General features: G+C 28.8%; 1 protein-coding gene across 1 annotated transcript in view; it reads right to left on the bottom strand.

Moving 5' to 3' along the window:
* LOC136978274 (transcriptional repressor protein YY1-like) overlaps positions 1 to 22503 on the bottom strand; it is a 37666-nt gene extending 15163 nt beyond the window's left edge. The window contains exons 1-2 of the mRNA XM_067273959.1: positions 22003 to 22503; positions 8139 to 8289 (exon numbers count right to left, since the gene is read on the bottom strand). Of these exons, the coding sequence (XP_067130060.1) occupies positions 8139 to 8289; positions 22003 to 22465 (614 nt within the window). The 5' untranslated portion in view covers positions 22466 to 22503. The remainder of the gene's footprint in view (positions 1 to 8138; positions 8290 to 22002) is intronic.
* Between the last annotated feature and the right edge of the window lie 1300 nt (positions 22504 to 23803).

Here is a 23803-nt window from a genome sequence, read left to right as displayed (position 1 = left end):
TCCTTAAGTAACTAAAATTCATTTACTAACACACAAAAGTGTAAAACAACAAAAACTGCTTTTGGAAAATTAAGAATTCTTAACATGCACAGCAATAAATTAATTATCTCACCAGAAAATGTTCTTGCATGTACAGCTTTAACTAAAGATAGAAAAGTGATGCTTATTAAGAAAAAACAAAACAATTCTACAGATTTGACAAAAAATGCATATAAATAGTATTTTTTGAATAGATCTACTTCATTAATTTTTTTTTATAAAAAAATTAATTATATATTCTTTTAAAATTTACATACAATTATGTATGAAAACTATTGTAATCAATAAGCAAACAAAAAGCAAAATGTCATTAATATTTCTGATTTTACTTTCTATAGAGAGAAATAATTTGATTCAAAATTATCATCAATGAATATCATAGATAAATATAATGTTAATATGGCTAAATTAATTTGACATTCTCCCAGTTCTAATTCAATAAAGTATTGTTACATTCCACTTGAAAACCACATGTCATATCTTCATATCACATCATATATAATAAATATGATTTTAAGAGTTATAGGAGATATTCAGTAAAAATGCAAGAAGACTCAATCAAAAGAATTGACTTTCAATGATAAATAACTCTTTACATAAGTGTGTCAGAACATCTTTGAGATGACAAAATAACTTACTGTTATTAGATTTATAAAAATCAGGAAAAGCAATGGAAACCATTGAAGCAAATAAAAATGCAACAGACAATAACTATTAAGAATAGTCTGTTTCAAATGCTGATCACTGTTTTTATAGTATACAAGATAGAGTCAAAAATAAACATAATTACAGCATACATTGATAATACAATTTGATCATTTCATGTGCTAAGTTCTCAAGGTTTTGAAATATTACCTCAATAAAAATAGATCAGGTGGCTTCTTCCAAACTTTTAAATATTGAAAATGAAAACTGAATTAATATTAAATTTAGCTCTAAGCTTGAGATATCTTGCAGCAAAATTGTAAAAATGTTAAAAATGGTCTGTAGTAGACACACCATCAAAAAACCCAAGAGATACCCAAGATAAGGAATGAAGAACTTACAATGTGATAAAACATAAAATGATAGAACTCATGACAGCAAAATTACATTTGTTAGTTATAAAAATATTGTTTTTTGCTCTTTTTCAATAAATATATCTATTTAACTATAATTTATATATATCATTAGTGCATTTAAAATTGGCCAACAGTATTTAATTTTTAATAAAATACAAAAATACAGACGATACAAAATGTCTTTGGATATCCATCTTCACAATCACCATCAACAATCTTCATCTACAGAGATGACAGTTTTATGGAGGCTTTATATTTTATATTATTAATATACATATACTAAATGTATACTCATTCAACCTGCCTTATGCAACTTTTACATCATGTGGTCTTAAGAATTCTTTCTGAAATACAATATGACCATCTGATTAAAAAAGCTTCCCATCTATGCCCACAATCCTATCTTTTTTGAATCTCTTGTACAAGTGGTACAAGAGATTCAAAGAAGATAGAAAAGATAAGTAATTGCTACAGGCAAAAGTGCTTTCAGTAAAAAGTTTTTGTTTTAATAGCATTATTGTCAAGTTTATGTAACTAACTTTAAAAGGAGGTAATTGCTAGGATTCAAGAGGAAATTAAACAGAACAGTTACTGGTATCAATCAATAGGCACTTTGGCACATGCTGTGGCTATTTCATATATACAAACTTTTGTGTGACAATATCAAGATGCATAACGTGTGTCACACATTAAGCTTTTGACATCCAACAGTACTTGGTCAAAAAATACAATTTCAGTGCTCCTATAGTCACCCTACTCTCTTGATTTGGAACTCTAAGTTTTCTTTCTTTCCAAGATTAAATAAATATCTGAAAAGTGCTATTTTGTGTCATTGCAGTAACCTGAGAATGCTATACTATAAGCTATCTAAAAAATGTTAAAAAAAAAAAGGGTTTCATGACTGCTTCAAGTTGTGATATGAACTTTGGCAAAAGTGTATGATAGCAAATGGTCATTATTTTGAAAAAAACGTATTACACATCTATCACCAATTATAATTCTAATATCATAAAGGAATCTGACAAAGATTTCCATTTATTTAGTTCCAAAAAAATAGATGATTGTTATGAGAAGTTTAAAAATGTAATTGACACACAAAAAGAATTCAATTACTAAAAATTAGTAGAAACAATACAAAATACATGCAACAAGTTAGAAATATTCTCTCTCTAGATAATGACAGTATATTTACATAATAATATGTATTTTTTTTAATAGACGTTTATTCAGAACACAACACAACAACAGTATTAAAAAAAATCAATCTTAAAAAGGTATAGATTTTGAATGACTTTGTTGTTAGTTTTGACAGATCCATCTTAAGGAATATGCTCTGTTAGCAGTAATTGCACTTCTATAAAATTCCTTGATAAACAAGTACAGTTAGCATACATCATTATAATACATAGTAAAGCATGACTATTTCTATGTTCAATATAAACAAGTAACACACAATGGAACTGTTTATGAAATGGCTACATTTTCAATAGTTCATGAAAAATGTAAATAAATGAAATTTAAAAAAGAGTTTTAGATTAAGAAGGAAAAAACACCAAAATTTACAGTATTTTCACAATTTTTGTCCTTTTCACACCCCAGGACCAATAAAATTGACTCCACTAATGCCACTTTGTTGTTCCTAAGAAGATAAGAATTTTGATTTTTTTTCTCCCTACTTTTTAATCCTGTTTGAATTCTTTGTCTGGTTTTTATTTTCATTAATTGAAAGTGCTTGTTTACAGATTTTTGTTTACAGCTCAAAATAAATAAAAATATAATAGTTTGATACAAGTATTCATATTTGTAGTTAATCACATTTAATTACAGAATATATTACAGGTACTTAATCATTGACAATTTTTATACAGAGAAATTCTTACAATGTTTATAAGTTACTCAAAATCTCATTTATCTGTGGGAAAGAATTAAGTTTCTGTAACATTCTTAAAAACTTCATATGCGATATATGACATTTCTTTATTATCTTGAGTTGCAATAATTATTAAAATGCAATGTTAACATAATCCTAGCTTTATTTATTACAAAAATTATAGCGTTTCTATAATACAATCAAGTACTAAGTAGAGCATATTTCACTTGTTTGACATCCACAAGAATATCTTATCTCACTGAGAATTATTTAACTTTAACAAATGTTTTCAACCTATTCTATGGGTCATCTTCAGGTTATATAGAACAGGTTGAAAATGTTTATTAAAGTTAATAAATAATTCTCAGTGAGATAAGGTGTTATTGTGGAAATTAAGAAGCATCCAGCTAGGTATTAATTAAGTATTGTTTGATAATTTGAATAGATTAGCTATCAAGGCATTATATATATCAGAGACGGGCAAGCAAAAGTTCAGTGGGAGCCAAAATGTAGGTTTTGCAAAATGCATGGGAGCCGCAGTTCTGTACTGTCATGGCGGATAGTACGGTAAGGCAGGGAAGGATAGGGTATCCCCCATCTGGGTCAAGAACTTGTTTTCAAAGAACAGATTTGAAATGCCAATTTAATTTATTGTACCAACTTGGAAATAAGTTACTAAATATTATATATAATTACATATTTTCACAAAATTGTGGAAATAAAATTGTAAAAATAATAATAAAAAGCATAAATTGACACTTTCAGCAAGAGCCGCATGTAACTCAAAAAGAGCCGAATGTGGCTCTCGGATCCGCATTTGCCCATGTCTGATATATGTTATTACTGTACCTATAAGAAATTTTATTAAATCTGTTTAAGTTTCTCAGTATATTTTTCACTCTGATACTAACAACATAAAACAAATAGTTGTTCATTTTAATCTATAATAATAAGTCTATAACAATAATGGATTTACTTTTATATATTAAAAGCAAAATCATTTTAGTGACTGTCAAAAATCTTTCTGTAGATTTTTACTGTCAAATTTGGAAAACAGTACACAACTAATCTGGCTTGAAGTAGTTCCTACGCTTCATATCATTAAATCATTCATATCAAAAAATCTAATGCTTACAGATAATCTGCTGTAATGACAATTTTAGCTGTCATTATAATAATGAATAAATTTAAGCATAATTAGAAATGGCTATCAGTCAATGCTACATATTATACAGTATATAACAAATATTCCATGCTTATTTATTCCTGTTTGTCAACAGACAAAAGTAATTATTATTTAGTTTTATACTATCTATGAATTTTCAGTGTATAAATTAGTTGAAAAAATTCACTACTTTCTTGTGTCCTTTTAGACTTAAAGTCAATGAATGAACTTAAAAGTATACATATTAGTCTAAAGAGGGCTAAAATGCTTAAACATGTCGCTTCTAGTTTAAAAGCTGAAAAAAAAGGAGTTCATTTTGTGATTTTTTTGAATACAATATCAACAAATTATACACTACAAATCTGTGGATAGTATAAAACTAAATACAGTAGAGCATCGGTTATCCAACTTAATTGGGGACTGGGGTTGGTCGGATAACTGAAAAGTATGAAAAAATACATTATTAGTATAGTGTATTAGGCCTGGTTTAAATACTAGCCTCCCTTTCATGGTCAAGCCAGTGCTGCCAGCTAAAACACAAAAATTTAACAAAAATAATATTAAAGTAGCCAAGACATAGCCAAATATTGTAGCGCCACATCACTAGTGGACAATTGAATTTGCCGACTAGAACGCGGTCGGTTAATTGGGGGTCGGATAATCGATGCTCTACTGTAATATACAAATATCTGTTATCATCCTTAATATGAAAGAACAAAATGAAACCTTTTTTAACTTTTTACTGATTTACTTATGAATAAATAAATAAGCTTTCCACTTTGAAATACAAGTACTCCATCTATATTTTTAAAATGAAAGTATATCGTAAACCTGATATAACAATGATGGAGTCCAAAAATTCAATCAACATTATAAGTGAGTGCACATTATACTGTGCTAATGTGATATATTTGCATAATATATATATATATATATGCTGGAAAAAACAGATTGTTATCAAATTTGAAGCACAAAATTTGGAAAACAGACTGAGTGCTATGAACAATGTTCTGATCTGAAGCATTTGAATGTACTGAAGTTGGCACAATTGATTACAGGTGACATTTAAATAGTAATCTAGAATTACTGTACATAGTTTGTTACAGTGACTAAAATAAGCATAATTCACAGTCACATATAATTTACTTTGTCCATGTAAAAGTATTCATAATTTACTGGTCTGCAATGATAAAAAGATTCAGAAACACTGCTCTACTCCACTAGAGTATATCTTACATCAGTGAGTGATTCCCAAACTTTTTCGATCCACCGCCCCCTAACCCATTTTCTCTTGCGTGAGAAAGGATTGGAAATATTCTTAGGAAAATTTTTCTATGAATCTCACACTTTGTGCCCTTACCGTACATTGTTCTCAACATCCGGAAACCATTAAACACAATGTTTTCTCTTATCCATTTAACAGTTTAATAGAGGAAAGGGAACAGCTGTCAGTGACCCCATCTTTTGCCTTTGGTCACCATTCAGTACCCTGCCTCCAGTGCCCCCTAGATTTACTCACTGCCCACAGGGGGTGATAGTGCCCATTTTGAGAACCACTGTCTTACATTATGATTTTTTACAATATAAGAGAACATGTAAACATATTATATATAACTGACCAGTAACATAGTATGCTCTTTTAATATCTCAGCTTTTAGTGTATAAATTCTTACATTTATATTTTTTTAATATCTGATATTATTTATATGTATCTCCTTTATTTGATTTATTGTTTATATTTATCTACATTTTATAATTTATAATTTTTATACATGTATATGTGTTAATTTTGATTTAGATCTGTTATATTATTGTACAATGCAGGTTAATTAACTGTTGTTCGTGGATGGAAATCCATCGTCATAAGACAGGGGTGGCGAACCTATGGCATGCAAGAGAAATCATCTGGCACGTAATGTATCATATGATTTTTGTCTTTTTCAATCATCCTTTCTGTTTATCACCTGATCATCCTTTTTTCAATCAGATTTTTTACATTTATTCCAATTAAAGTGTATTCATTTAATTTCTTTAAATATCATTATTTGAAGTCTAAGACTTTGGCATGCATTAACATCTTTAAAGCTAAGTATGCTTACAATATAACATGCGGACTCAAAAAGGTTCGCCATCCCTGTCATAAGACATTTCCAATTATATGTAAAATAAATAAATAAATAAATATTGAGAAAAATTTAATAACTATTCATTGCTCCATATTATATTCATCTACCTGATGCACAGTGATACATTCATTAAAGTGGTCATAAAACAAGAATCAATGCATATTAAGAATTATCCAACTAATGGCTGGAAAGAGCACATACTAGCAGTCCCAATGACAAAAGCTAGTTCTTATCCATAGTGTGCATTAGTGTCCAGTCATTATTTAATTGGTAAACTGCATACATAAAATAACACAATCAAATTTCATATTTTCTTCATAATGACAGAGAATTAAAATGTGTATATTAAAAACAGACATTCATTATTTCAGTTTAGAAAACAAATGGTTTCTTGATATGAATATATCTACTGTAATAATATATATATGACAAAAACAATATTAACCTTACGCTGGGAATGTTAATATGGGAGAAAAATCATTAAACTGACATTAAAAAACATGTATTTTTAATAAATATATATATTTTAATGTCAGTTAAATGTGTTTCTCTCCCAAATATATATCTACTGTAATATACATGCATAATAAATTAACTAGGACTCATGAAACATTTCCACATGCATTAATTACAAAGGAAATCGATAAATTAAATCATTGTTTTATTGAATAATATAAAGTTTTAGATCTATATCCTTACTTTCGTATCCCAAATGAAAGAGACTTGAAAACAAGCGAATCTGAATTCACTATTATAATGTTTTAATATTTGATCAATTTTTTGTGTCACAATGAGAAATGATTTTTTTTTAACAATATGAAAATGAGGAGAGATTAAATACTATTCATATTATAATTTTCTTAATATTGCATTTATAAACAACATCGCTAAACCCGATATATTATAAGAGTAGACACCAACCAAATGCTGAAACTCTATCGAAACTAGCCCGATAGAGTTTCAGCATTTAATTGGTATTGCATTTATATGCAAAATTATATTTTTATTTGGATTTTTGATTTGGATTTGGTAACTATTTGGATTTATATACATTCACTTTCAGTTACTAATCCTAACAATTCTGTTATTCTTGATAATGTTATTTTGAATTAATGAAAATGCATAAAGTATTTTTTTTATTGGTTTACTTTATTTAGTTCCTATTGATACTGAAAGACAAATGTTTCTTCTTACATGTTTAAATTCAAAATATTTTCTATTGTTATAAGTGTTTACATATTGCATCAAATAATAAAGTTATAATAAAATGTTATATAAACAGAAATGGCAACAAAAGTTACCTTAATGTTAAATCCAGACTAATAAAAATTACTTAACTTTGAACATTTGATACTCTGAAAACCATAAACTAAGCACAAGATACAAATGTTTAGCACACTTTACTGACAAGATAAAGTCAAATATTGCAATTTTGTGATTCTACCATAATTACAATAATAAAAAGGAAAAAAATAGAAATACTGAAAATGATCATTTGTTGTACAACGATAAAGATAAATGTAATATTTCACTAGTACTTTATTTTTTTTTTACTGTTAAAGAGACCATGAAATTGTATTCTACAGAAACAAAAAAAATTAATTATAAAAAATGCAATTCCATTTCTTAATAACAAATGGCATTGAAAGTTTAATTATCTTTTTAAAAGTGTTTAAAAACCATGAATGATTTTAATGTAATCATTCATGGTTGCTCTGGAGAATGATTGTCTATATCTAAATATTTTTTAAAATTTTATTTATTATTATTTTTTCTTTAAATAAATCTCTTGCTCAAATAAAAATTCTAGATCTGTTACAATCACTATAACTGATGTTAGTATAATCAAAAATTACTATTTTAAAATTTGCACTCACTTAGCAAATTCTGCTAGTTGTTTAGGATCACTAAGATCTACTCCGGGAATTCCACCTGGAGGTATCTTTTTTCCTGTCATATACTCTGTATAGTCTGGATCTGGTTCAGGTGTTGAAGCATCTTCCACAACTGTTAAATCTCTTTTATCATCTGGAATGCAAGTATAAATTTTTATAATTAAATATTATGTTCTAATCATTATTAGGACAAATTAAACAAAAACTGCTATCAGCAAAATTTAATAATACAGATATTTTCAATTACTTTTTAGTGTCCTTTTCTCTATTTACTATTGAAACTAATTGCTTTCATAATAAATAGAGAAGACTAAAAGTAGCTGAAATTTGTTTTTAATCATTAAGTTTTGCTAGTAGATATCAGTTTTTGTTTAATTAATATCATCACCATAAACAATACTTATAACTATGAAATTTCATTTAACTTCACACAATGAAGTTCTTTATTATTGTTATTTTTTTAAATATAACACATACTTAGCCAATCCAAACTAATTATTATATAGGGGTGTTCAGATTAATGTGTTCTATATAAAAAAAAAGTCAAGAAGGACTATGAACAAATATACTTATTTAAAATTTTTTTTTATATTGTATTTGGTCCATATATTAAAATATGTAATACAGTAAAACCTGTCTATGGCGACCACCCACAGTTCCTTCAAAAAGTGGTCTTTTAGTCAGATGGTTGTCCAATACAGGTGGTGCTATAATACCGTATTTTTCAACGATAGCAAAAAGAAGCAAATTTTTTAACGATAGAGCTACATTGGTATTGTATTTTATTCTTATCAGATAACTTGATTTACAGCAGCAGTCACGATTTTATAAGACAGATTTAATACCAATATTTTAAAGACTAATACAATACTCGCATTTTCTTAATTATAATGCACACTTTCTTTCTTTCGATTTAATAAATTCAACTTGGTTCTTTTTGTTTGCTCCTCAGTTATGTATATTGCATCATCGATATACAAGTGCATTGTATCTCTCCATCACTTTGGTTGGTTTTCGTTAGTTTAATCTTATTTTAACTTTAAAAATACTGTACTGTAATTTTTTAATATTTAATATTTTCTTAAGTACAATAAGAAAAATTATTAATTAATAATAAAACGATTTTATTATTTTTTCTCATAATATGATTTCATTACATTCTGTGATTGCCCAATGACAATGGCGGAATCGAAAAAAAAAAGGTTGCCTGTAAAACTGATTTTTGCATTAATGGGTTTACTGTATTTTGAATATTTTGCGTGCAAAAATTACTTGGATATTACTTTTCTAAAAATATCGTGAAAATAAGGTAGGTTGATACAAAAACTATTTATCACACATCTACTGTATATGAATGTAAAAAAAAAAAAAAAAATAAATGAATAAAATAAATTTTATCAAAACAATGAGATCAGCCAATTAATTGTATAGTATACAATATTTTATACCCCAAGGAAAATACTGTAGGTCTACGGTAAAATAAATTTCATTTTCCCACAGTTAAACTTCTCAGCTAAATTGCCATTGTGATAAACCATTTTCACTTTCTCTGAACGTTAACACGATTTTCTAACAACAGCACTTTGCATTTCTTTCATTTTTTGGACAATTTCGAACAAACTGAAATGAATTTCCTTTGTTGCTAGAATTATTCATTAACACCTGCACCTAATTTCAAGGGTGGAAGAAGTGTCCAAGGTGGGTTCAAACAAGAGTTTAGACTAATTCATTATATTAGGAGGGGAAAACGTTGTTGAGATGGGTTCGAACAATAGTTGAGACCAGATATACTCGGGAAGTGGTCGCTTATTACAGTTGTTGTATGTTGTTTCGAACCAAAAATCGATGCCTGCAGTTGTGTTACACAGGTGGTCGTTTAATACGGGTAACTTATATCAAGACTCTATGTATAAACTATTCCATGCCATAAATTTTTGCCTGTTTTGACAGGTGGTCGCCTAAGCAGTTTTTACTGTACATAAAACACTCCTAAAAACTGGAACCACTTGATAATAAAAGACACCTTCCATACTTTTCCAGCACCAGTCCTTTATTAAAAAAGTTTTTGGTCACTTTTAGGGGTGCTCAACAGAATACAATATTTATAATGAGTACAAATTGAATGTCTAATGGATTTAACAGTGTTCAAAAGAGTGGTTAGTGAAATTAAATCCATCAATTTAAATTTTCACTATGTATTCATAGTAATCTGATGCAGATCCCTGAAAGTGTCCAAAAACATCTGTTCTAATAAAGGAATGGTTCTGGAAAAGTGTGTAAAATGTCCTTTATTAATGTTTAATACTTATCAATGTTACAATTTTGCCATATTTTAAAAAATAATCCATAACTTCTTTATGTTTTTGATGAACATTTAGCAGAAAAACATAAAATTAGTTCAGATTAGTGAAAGTGCAATGTGGTAATTTTATCATAAACAATTTCATTTATTAATTTTTTAAACTCTAGCACGCCCATTATAGATTCAACAGGCTCACAATGGGATAACTGGGGATGGTAAAAAATGGGGCCTAACACATCTGGACAGACCACTCCTGAAAAATTCCTGGGGTTTTTTGACCCATCCAGATTCAATCCTTCGTCCCCTTAACAAATTTAATCATAAAGGAAAGATGATTTATTTTCATAGAATTAATAAAAAATATCATTAGTGACAATCTAAAATTTAATAAAACTTAAGATTTGTGAAGATTATGTGCATAAATACAATTGAGGTAACACCTTATATTTAATCAATTAAAATTGAATCTTGTTATCGGTGTAGTGATTTCTTAAGAACAAGATTAATAAATTTAACCATTACTACAATTGACATGCTCTCACTCATTTTACAAAAGTCATTCAACACAAAAGTGAGCTTATACAGAGTACCCACTGACAGGAAAAATTCTTTAGGATTTGCCTAATTAGTTGTGAAAAATATTAATCAAATTCAGAAAGCTTTAGCACAGCCCTGTATTCTCAAATTATGCAGAATACAAAGAGAATCACAATATTTTATTGTTACAAAAGCTCTGTTCAACTATACTGGCTATAGAAAGTGGCACAATACAAAATTTATAATTTTGATTTTGCAATTATAATGCTTAATAATAATTATTTTTATTACAAATTAAATGCACTTTCTTATAATTATAAAATTCTTGAAAATATCATTTATAGTTTTGTTTTGAGATGAAATCACTAACCGATGAAATATATTATTTATTATATTTCAAATCACCTTAGGACAATTTAAATTCAGCTTGTTAGTTTGAGCTTAATTTCATAATCTTGCTGAATTTGTTAATTGAAATGTTCAATGAAATGAAGTGATATCATTCAACAAAATTATAGATACACAGTAAAATTGCTCCATGTGCATTGTTTTGCAGTATTCCATATCTATGCTTTTTTCTTTAATATTTAGTTTTATAAAATAAATTAAAATATTTTTTTACACTTTAATGTTACAATAGAGATTTCAAAACTCAAATAACAAAAGCTTACTCAGATGTGTTGAGCTGAATTTAAGTTCTTGCATATTATGTCTAGCGCTTGTTGAGTGCAGCAAAATGATGCCATTTTGACATTCTCATACATTACAGATTTATGAAAACAGATGCTACTAAAGATTATTGTATTGTAAAGAATATCAATCTTTACAATACAAGTTTATTGTGTGTTTTTTCATTTATGTTGGTACCACAACAAGTGCTATAATATTTTTTGCTTGAATAGTTACCAATTTAAACCATTTCAACATTGGCAGGTCTGCAACTTAACAACACTGTAGATGGTATTTATGATAAGATATGGATAGTTAACAAAGCACTTATGTGAAATGACATAAGCTACACTTTAGCAATGAAAAGGAATGGTCATTAACACAGCCTTCTAGTAGGTGGGCATTTGAACTGCCAGAAAACATCACTTTGAACCTAATGAAAAACCATTGGAGATCATTTCACAACCTGACAAATATATATGTAATTGTATTATCAGTTTTATTCATAAATAATGATTTTACTAGTAGTAAGAGGAGCCCTGTTATATCAAACATTTTAGGATAATTCTATAATACATTATTACTTAAAATATGATAGTAACACAGTTTCTATCTGGCATCATATACTGTACTTGAAGTAATTAATGAAGTGCTAGATTTCAAGATAGTAACAATCATGCAGTTTTGTATTAATTTATAAATGTAATTTTTCTATCTGTTTTTTTTTTTAATTTAGGAAGAGGCAAATAACTAAAGATGATCTTAAATGGACTATATGTTAGATAATAAATGTATTGATTCTGAACAGTACCATATAAATTTACTTTGGCTAAAACAAATCCATGCTCAAACATTAGCCAAAAAACTTACTGTTAATGTTTCAGGAGCCCAGAGAGATAATTCTTGAGGATTATGTTCAGAAAAGAATGATAAGCAGCAAATGTAGTGATATACTTTTAAACCATTTGAAACTAATTAATAATATACAATATATTTGCTATTCTTGGATATAGATTTGCAGCATAATATTGCCCATCTTCAAACTACTAATACTACAGTGTGACTAACAGAAAGGAGGAAATTTAAACTATTAATCCACTCTTGTCATTTGTCAGATTTTCTGACCAATAAAGGATTCATTTTTTTGTGGACGTATTCTCCTGGCTGTAGGACTCTGAGGACTGTGTTATCACTTTAAATACTAAGATTCATTGGGCAGGAGGCATTGAATGGCCATCTTATAACCCTCATCTGAACCCATGATTTTTGTGAGGTTGTTTAAAGACAAAGTCTTTCAGACTGGCCCAAAACCATTAATCTTTAAAAAAAGCAATTGCAGATGAAATCAAGTCATTAACTAAAACATGCTGGATGTACTTTCAGCAAATTTCAGGCCTGTCTCTATACTGTGGTTTGTGGAACAGTGGCTATTTTAAAAATCTCTATGAATTTCACTTATTGTTTGAAGTTCTATGAAAATTTCAGTAAATTTGGTCCAGTAATAAAAAATGTTGTGTCACTTTTTAATGCCTTTTCTTGACCTCCTGCACCACAACATTTAATCTAATACTGCAATACTGAATCAACTATTTTTAGTACACTAACTGAATCCTGTCAATTTGGAGATGAAAAAATTCTTTTTTCAAAACTTGTTATTGATAACAATATTAATATATTTGTATTTAATCATATTATTAAAATTATGAGGAACAGTTATTATTATTTACAGATATTATATCTGATTATTTTTTATCATTGTTACTTACTAAAAACTTTGGTCTTTTGAAATAAATAACTTTTTAAAAACTTGTAAACATTTTTAACATAAATACTTTATCAAAGCAAGAAAAATACTACTACTCTTATAATTTTTTTAGAAAAGTTCAGAAATCAAAAAATATAAGTGAATTTATGCTAGATTTTCTGGATTGTTTAAAATTTTTAAAGATAACTACTTTTAATAGTACTTTTTAAGTTTATTTTTTATATTTAATTTAGAAGTAAAAGAATTAGACAGAAATGCTGATAAAACATAACATAGAGAATAATGGTTTTATTAATTCATTCTTGACCAGTTTGTTTCAGTTATTATTTTTTAAAGCTCTTCAACTCTCAAATGTTTCTCTCTTTACTACTGCTCCAAATGTTCAAGTTAGCAAAATTGAAACTTGCACTTTTCAATCATGAACTCTATTATAAATATATATATTTATATATGTGGTGTCTATAGATGGCTGGGCTGGGCTTTAAGAAGCATATGCTGAATGCAGTTTAAGAAAGAATACGAAGAGCTTCTTATGACATATAATGACGTATATTTTAATACGATACAGAAAACATTACAGAACGAAGAACACTAAACAAATCATCTTGATACTAATTATTAAATAGATATTAATCGTCTTGAAGTGGACACGTCGTTTGTGCTACATCGTTGCTTTTTTTTTTTTTTTCTAACTCTTAACTGTTTGTCTTTTTCCCGCCTGCGCACAACATCAGACTCAACCAAGCATGTCAGCATGGGGGATGGGCACCACATATATATAAAATCATTCCTGCATTACATTTAGTTTCTTATTAAAGTAAGATACTTTATTTCTATTTCACTCCTTATTTTCTACATTTCTATAGATAAAATATCAGGCTTTGCCATATTTTTAAATTTTATCTTAGACTTACTTGCTATTCACTTGAAAATATGGTAACCCGAACAAAAAATTTAGTTCAGTTTGTCCAATTTCTTAATATATTTTATATATTAGTTATAATCAGATACACTTATTTTTTTTTTTATAAATCTTCTATTCCTTACTACTATTTTATAATATTCATCTTTTATACAGTTCATTTAATGTCTACTTTTTTTTAATCATCTTGATTTGGCTAACTTAAAAATTTTCTTTATTTTATTTTTGTATTTTGTCATTCATACTTTGTCTTTTTTTGGGAAGAATTACTGAATCACATACTGAACCTTTTTGAATTCCTTATGATTTCATTTAAAAAGAAACAATGTTATGGTAAAAATATGAAAATATCAACTACTGAAAAAGAAGAGCCAATTCAAATCACTTGATAAATCTCAGTTTCAGGCTTAACAGAGTTCTAATATTCAGAGCTTCTGATTTTTAATAGCCAAGCACAACAACTCAATAGCAAAAAATAAAATAGAGATCTAAGTAGCATAACTAGTAATACATCTGCAAGACAAGCAGATTCGTAAAATTTGTGATTACAGAACGTATTGTGGTAACAATACCTTCCAATGTGATTACTGGTGTTACTGAACACTCTTGACGAACCTTTATGTCCGGTAACATTTAAAATTCATGAAACGAACATTTTCGGCAAGACAAGCAGATTCGTAAAATTTGTGATTACAGAATGTATTGTGGTAACAATACCTTCCAATGTGATTACTGGTGTTACTGAACACTCTTGATGAACCTTTATGTCTGGTAACATTTAAAATTCATGAAACGAACATTTTTGGCCTCACTCGAGGTCTGCTTCAGGTTAAATTGAGAAGGAATTCCAAACTTAGAATGCCTGATATCGAACAATTTCAAATGTTAAATTTTAAAATAAAATTGGAATATGGTTATTAACCGTATTCAATGGTTGCAAAAGCTATGTATAAATACATAGGGTGTCCCATGCAAGCCTATTAATTGTGGCCAAAACAGGCACCACAAAAGGTCCCCCTCTATATATACATTATTGCGCAATGTGAAAGACAAATGTGACGACCTCAGGGCTCCTGGTGTGTACACTGTTCTGGTGAGAGATGACAGGTTTAGACGAAACTTGGTGTACATCGTCTCCACGAAATGTTCCATCCAACAGAGAGTCCATGAGCACAAATACGACATAGACCATGCACGATACACCACTGCCCTATCTACCTATGCCACCAGGCTGGCCTGGTGGGTAGATGTATCAACTTTAAGGACGACAATGCATTATCGTACACGTGGTGCTACATATACGAGGAACAAGTTGTTGCTGATGTATTATTTACGTTTATACCAGTCCCACAATTAATAGGCTTGCATGGGACACCTAGATGGCACACTTTTGCAACCATTGAATACTAATAACCATATTCCAATTATATTTTAAAATTTAACATTTGAAATTGTTCGATACCAGGCATTCTAACTTTGGAATTCCTTCTCAATTTAACCTGAAGCAGACTTCAAGTGAGGCTGAAAATGTTCGTTTTACGAATTTTAAACATTACCAGACAAAGGTTCATCGAAAGTGTATTGTGGTAATTGATATGGTTGCAGATTTGGTTGTAGATTGAACGGCAGTTGAATTTTTGGTTATGAAATGGGTTGCAATAGAGAATGAATTGCACAAACTTTTAACAAATGTATTCATAGATATATGAAAATGTATGTAAAAACCAATTGCCATTTGATTCTTCTTGATGATCCGACACCATTACAAGAGTAAAGACAACATACATGCACTGATACAATCACATCATGTAAGCGTAAATATTAGAGAGCAGTGCAACTGACGCTTCACTTTGAGATATCTTAAAACATATAGCATTTACAGAAATAAAGTATTTTTCACAAAAGAGAATTATTTCTGACAAAACTGTATGAATCATACACCTTGAGAGCCTACAGCAAAAAACCCATCTACTTTTCAGCTATCTGCCTATTGGGATTTTTGACCAGGACCTCATAAACTACAACATATTTCATTTTCAGCTAATTTCACCTAACTGCATTTTCCAAAGGAAGTTAAAAATGCCTTCAGAAAGAACCCACAACTTATTTTATAATCAATTCGAACAGCAGTTACATAATTAGTTAGCTTATTTATTATTAAGGTTTCAGAAATGTTTACAAAATTTGGCATCTAAAATATTTTATTCCAAAAATGTATGATTATGTTAAAGATTATATTTTAAGACTCACTTTTTTTTACATGTGTTTCTTATTTAAAATTAGTATGTCTTAAATTGGAGATATTCATTATCAATGGCTAAGATTATATATTTAATAGAAATTTTTATAATATTTCCTCTTAATCACTCTAGATTTTAGATACATTAATAACTCTCTTACTTTTTAATAAATTCTTTAAACTGTGTTTACTTCTAATTATCACTAAACATTTGCCCAAATCTCCTTACTTTAAAAATGGAAATGTCTTAAATTTAGAGCATCATTATATTTTAATTAACTTAAAATACTTGTTTCATGTTAACAAATTATAAATCCCTTTATTTTTTATATGCAGGACAGAAAAATAAAAGTGCATGTTTTTCTGGAAGTTTTTATGATAAGTAGATTAAGATATGCAAAGAATACACAACAAATCTGACCATCAATTTTTAAGAAGAAATTACTATTTTCAACTTCAATTACTTCAAATGGTATGTTTGTTTTTATTACATTATATAAATAGAATAGTGTGTCAAAAAGCTATCATAAAACTATCATACTGATTATTCTCATTTTAACAACTAAATTTGCAATAAGCAATGTAAAGATGTCAAAATCTATATTCACCAACTAATTTATTGTAAAAACAAATGTTTCCAATCATGTGACCATCTTCAGATTCTATAAATCTACTGATAATTATAGAATTTATAAGAATTATAGAATTAATATTAATCTGATTTATAGAACAAAATGTTAAAGATGCCCTATGTCCTGCAATATTCAGCCAAGATTTAATTCTTTATGTAAAAACAAACAAGTACAGTAGAACCTCACTTAACGACCACCTCGCACAGCGAGTATTTCGCATAACTAGCAAAACAAATTGTAAAAATTTGCCTCGCATAACGAGTGATGAGGAGAGGGGAAGTCCCGAACTGTGTGCATGCGGCATGCTCCACCAGTCTGTATTTAGCACTCGTTCCGTTAGCATCTCAGTGTCGCTTGTGATCACACATTTTTCCAAACTTGTATTCACACATATTACTTATAAACATGAACGACCATAGCCCGTTATATAATAAACACGCCAAACGATACGATACGCCAAATTCTTGGGTCAGTAAATTTAACGACCGATTCCAAATTACATTTTAGAAATGTCTGAATTAAAAGTTAACTGCAACTTGAACACAAACTATATGGTGTATTTTCTCGGACACATGGCAAATTTCATCACTAAGTTTTCCTTCAGTTGATACGTGTATTAAGTTTTGTACACGTTTCGGGCTGTTGACGCCCCTCTTCAGCCAACTTTAAATCACAGATTTTTGCAAACATAAAATTGTTTTAAAACCTCTCTGTACATTAATTAATTTTTTATCATCTAGTCGATCTTTTTTCATCGAAGCCAGAGATTCTATTGTACAAACGAATTCTTATTGGTTTTGTTGCGTATGACTATTCATTTACATAGTGATGTGGTAGATGGGCCACCTCGTGGCAATCTTCTGTTTATAGGCATTAATTTTTATTTTATTATTTTACATAAAAATAATTTACTTTTTAGTTTATATAGAAATAATTTACTTAGTTCCAATTTATAATATGCTGAGCCAATTTTCATTTATTTTTATACTAAAGTTTTTATTTATACATTCCTTAGCTTTTAAAGAAAGCATTTAAATTATAAAAAGTAAGTAATGTATAAATAAAAACTTTAGTATAAAAATAAACGAAAATTGGCTCAGCATATTATAAATTGGAACTAAGTAAATTATTTCTATATAAACTAAAAAGTAAATTATTTTTATGTAAAATAATAAAATAAAAATTAATGCCTATAAACAGAAGATTGCCACGAGGTGGCCCATCTACCACATCACTATGTAAATGAATACGTCATACGCAACAAAACCAATAAGAATTCGTTTGTACAATAGAATCTCTGGCTTCGATGAAAAAAGATCGACTAGATGATAAAAATTAATTAATGTACAGAGAGGTTTTAAAACAATTTTATGTTTGCAAAAATCTGTGATTTAAAGTTGGCTGAAGAGGGGCGTCAACAGCCCGAAACGTGTACAAAACTTAATACACGTATCAACTGAAGGAAACTTAGTGATGAAATTTGCCATGTGTCCGAGAAAATACACCATATAGTTTGTGTTCAAGTTGCAGAATAAGCACCGGCACGGTTTCATAAATACTACAATAAAAGTTAACTATTTATAATTATTAAATTTAATATGAGATGGAAACATAACTGCCTACCTCTGGTTAAATTAATTAATTTCTAATATTTACTTATAGCCTTTACATAACCCAAGAATTTGGCATATCGTTTGGAGTGTTTATCAACCATATTAGCTGCGATTTTTTTTTGTTTCTGCAAATCAAATTCTCATTCCAGGATGGTTCATTCTGCGCTAGAAGAAAAGATGATAATGATTCATGCTCCTTAACAGTGTATAGTGTACAATTTTTTTAAAATAAATGTTATACATAAAACATTTGAGCATTTTTTTGGAGTGGAACGCATTACGAGTAAGACCCTGGAATGAATTATGCTAGTTAAGTTCCACTGTACATCCATCTCAACAGTATGAAAATCTACTTTTACCTTTAATAAATGGCAAAAAATGGTAAAATAACATTTATATAAAAACTGTTTTGGTATAACAAGTAAAAATCAGTGATTTTATTTGTATACCTATTTTATATATCTATACACAGAGGGTCATATAAAATTTTCTTGAGTAAAAAGGATCACAAATGAAAAAGTTTAAGATGCTCTGATTTAAAATGATTGTAAATGTTTGTTTTTAGAAACATCACCAAACAATCGCCTAAATAATCAGGATATAATTCAGCTAATTTAATAATTAATATTAAGTAATTTGCTACTAGAGATAGACATTAGGTGTCATCTCTTAACTAAATTAATAATTATAATTTTTAATAATTTATTAAATAATTTGAAAACCATCTGGAAGAAATGGACTAACACGGGGTGGGGCTTGAACCCGCAACCTCCGCTTGCAAGTTACACCACCCGGACCCTTTGCAAGCCTTTGTTTCCAGATATATTTAAATTTAGATATAACTTTCCACAGTTTGTTTTTACAATAAATTAGTTTAAGATAAAAATAATTTAGTAAAAAGAAACCATCAAAATCAATTTGAAACACATGTCAATAAATGTTAAACTTATAAAAAAAAAAAAAAAAAAAAAAATGTCCATTAATATGTGATTTGGTTTGTAAACTTATTTTCTATGCTATTATGTTTTGTTTATCAAAGCAGAACACCAAAATACGTCTAAAAAAATTTGCAGAGCATTTAGTATAACTTATCACTCTATACCAGACAAAAATAATACAGCTCACAATCTAGTTTTTCTAGTTTCCCCTAGATGGCATTAGTTTTATTGACAATTCTTTGTCTGCCTAAAATTAGATTTTTTTTATGATCAGCTACTGATATTAATTTTTTTATTCAAATGTATGTCAAATGTTCACTATAGCAGAAATTTTAACATTGCACATAATTCAATTATATTTTCCCAGAATTTTTTAATTCTTAATTATTTTAAATAATTAAAAAAAATAATCACAAGAGAAAAATTATTTAAAAAATAAATGTGTTTGCATATACATTATTTAACTGTATTTACATCAGTTGACAAAAAATAGTTGGTATCAAATTTCTGAACATTAAAAACTAACATTAAATATAATTACTGCATTCTATTCATGAATTTATTTAATTTAGCAACCAAATAATTTCAACTAAAAGTAATTAAAAAAAAAAAATATTTTGCAAAATTTGTTTATTTACAAAAATTCCTAAGGAATATTCCTAGTCATATTAAGATACTAAGAAATTTTGAATAAACTTTTAATTAAACAACATTATTCAAATAATATTGTTTTAAAGAATAAATTACAAAGTCAATTAAGGAACATTAAAAACATATCCAAAACTTAAAATAATTGAAAACTTCCAGCTGCGTGATTACCATTCTCTAAATGGCTGCAGGGTTCTTTCAGACTGCTTTTGAGGCCTGAAAGAACCTGCAGCCACTACATAAGTTTGACAGTTGCAACCAGAAAGATTCTAACACTGCATAATATGATAAACAAAATCGAAATTAAAAAGTTTTTTTAAATATAAAAGAGCCAAATAGTGTTTTACAATAGGCTAAAAATTATAAACATTCCAAAGTTTATGTAAAAATCAAGTATAAGCTGTTTTTCTTTGCATGTGAAACGATAAAACTTTTTAAATATGCAAAAATTCCAATTAAAATTGATAAATCAAAAGAAAATATTCTTAAAAATTTCTGGAATAAAACTGATTCTATCTTACAGAAGTTTTCATTACAAGAAATTCTGAATGTGCATATAAAGAAATCAGTACATTGTGCATCGCACAAACAAAATTTCATTCTCATTCTCTCGAACATGACAGTTCAAAAACGTTTGTGCACAAAAAATGAAATGTGTTATACTTAAAAATACATAGATTTAATTAATATCAACGAAATATTTATAAACGAAACTAAAAAATAATACATTTAAAACAGATCTATAATTTCTAAATAAATAAAAAATATATATATATTTCAAAATATCAATTATGAAAGCATGAGCTTTGTTGATTTTAATTGAACAACATGCATGCCAAAACTTAGAAATTTGATGCTTTTAAAGCTGTACATTATAAACTGTTTTTAAAAAATGTATACTTGAAGACAATTTAAATTAACAGACGAAAACAATTAATAAGAAAAAAAAAAAATTATGTACTGTTGTAGATTATGTATTCAAAATCTTAACATAATAACCGTAAAAAATTCACGATCGAATTTTACGTAATTATAATAATAAAATACAATTTATTAAATAAAAAATCATACATGGCATATTAAACTAAAAATCAGTGTGATGAAAATCACATTAAAAAGATTTTAATACAAAAAAAAAGGCAAAAATAAACAGAATGTAAAACATTTGTCAGCAATACAATCATTGGCCGAATTTCACTTTCACAGAGGCAGAAGTGGAATAATTTCACACGTAACAAGCAGGATAAACACTACCGTCCATCTTCATCATTGTACTTTTTGTGTACGAGTAATTCAAGATGGCGGACAGACGCCATCAACGATCGCCATCTTCGATGATGGCGGCGCCCACGACAACATGACAATCACTTGCAGGCATCCAAACACTAATATTTTAATATCAAACGACACGTTTTCTTACAGAAAACACTTTAATAATAATAGCATACGGTAAAACTCGATCGTAACGGCCAGCATAGCTAACGGTACAGGCGGTAACAGTATTAACTGGGTATGTGTTAGAGCGCAAATTTGATAACACTAGAAAAAACACAAGAGAGTGGTAAATGATTGTTTACTTACCCTCATCGGCTCCCGATGCCCACATGGTAACGGAAAATTCACCTTCCAATGTTTTAATTTGCACTTGTTTCTGTTCCCATTTCCTGGCACCCGTAGACCTTTCGGTGGCATCGTAATTTAAATCGCTGTTTCCTCTTCTGCCCTTTTTACCCCTTCTACCTTTTTTACCAGAGGTACTCGGACTCGTTTCTATAATAACTTCCGGTGTCGGTACAGGAATGTGATCGTATCCGCTTAAAACTTCTCCGTCTCCGTCATTACCCACTATTTCTTCTTGTGTCTGTAGTATGATCTCACGTCCGGGCTCGGGTAACGGTTGTAGGGCTATCATGGGCTGTCCTTCTACAGATTCCACCGTCGTTTCCACAGTTTCTACCGACATTTCTACAGGTATAGCTTCGATTTCTACCTCCTGTATCTCTGGCTGTATTTCAACTTCGGTAACAACATCTGACGACGCCATCTTGTCCCCTTCCACGATCTAGTGACGTCACCGGCGGTTACGTAGGGGATCAGTCACGTGGTCGAAGATGTCGACTAGAAAATTTCCAATTTAAAAAAAAAAAAATGCGCTTACAAAAGTTATAAATCACGCGATGAATCGCTTCTTATAACACAAAAAAATACATTAAAATTTTATTACGACGCATTTTTAAGTGACAATTTAATTAGGATATTAATTAATACTAATGAATACACGGGGATATAAATACATGTATTGTTCGGTGAAACACGTACAAAAATTCCCCCGAGAACACTTATATTTACTATTAAGTAATCAGTTGAAGGTGCTGCGAGATTGTTCTGTCAGTCGAGAGTTTTCCTTTTAACATTTTTACGCGGAATCTGTTAAACAAGCGACATATCTTTCGCTTAAAGAATCCAGCTCCAGGCTGAAAAGGTGCACCTTTCAGTTTAGGCGCTCACTCGCTAAGATATAACCTAGTAGAGGGTCATAACCTAATCGCCTGTCACGCGTTAACCTCTAAGGACGTTCCTGAAAACATTCCACATTACGCCTCTCATTTTTTGATTAAAATTTATTAAATTTGCATTTTTTTTAATTGTAAACCTTACGACTCTTTAAAAGATATCGCCAATAATATTTAAGTTTTATAATTTCAAATAAAATTATTAAATGTTAATTAATTATTTTTGATCGATTGATTCAAACTGTCGCCATTCACAATAGTTGTCGATTTAATCAACAGATGGCAGCACAAATACTTTAGAGGAAGAAATACTGATGTTAGTAGTATTTTGGCTCTTTCCTCATTTTATGTATTGATCTATCTAAAAATAATAAATAAGAATTTTTCAAAGGTTAGAGAGGAATTGATTTTGCCTAAAATCGGTCAAGGTCAAGAACATTAAGTTTGTTTATTTTCCCATTAGATGGCGCTACGTATAACTCTCTTTTTTTAAATTCATTTCCATTCATCTTTCCACTTGACTTATCATAATTCAAACGCATAAAAACTTCCCTACGATTTTTTCTCTCTAAACGGACAACATGCTTAGGAGGCTCTATAGTGTTTTCCTCCTACGTAGGTTAAGAACTTGGAAGTCTAAATTTTTTTCTTTTTCTCTGAATAGGGAAAGTGCTTACTAGTTTTAAATTGTTTCCTTACAAGTCCCTACGAACTTTTTTTTTTATATAAAATGCTTAGAGACCCCTCAACGTTTTTAGAAAAATAACTTGAAGTTTCTACATTAAACACTAACAAATGCTATATTTTAAGTGAAATACCGTATAATAAATTATATTGCCCAAATTTTAAAATAAATTCCGATATTTTAC

This window comes from Centruroides vittatus, unplaced genomic scaffold, assembly GCF_030686945.1.
Source record: "Centruroides vittatus isolate TY-2023 unplaced genomic scaffold, ASM3068694v2 contig_502, whole genome shotgun sequence".
Lineage (NCBI taxonomy): Eukaryota > Metazoa > Arthropoda > Arachnida > Scorpiones > Buthidae > Centruroides > Centruroides vittatus.
The sequence above is the reverse complement of the archived record's forward strand: the minus strand, read 5'-3'. Positions and strand labels throughout refer to the sequence as shown.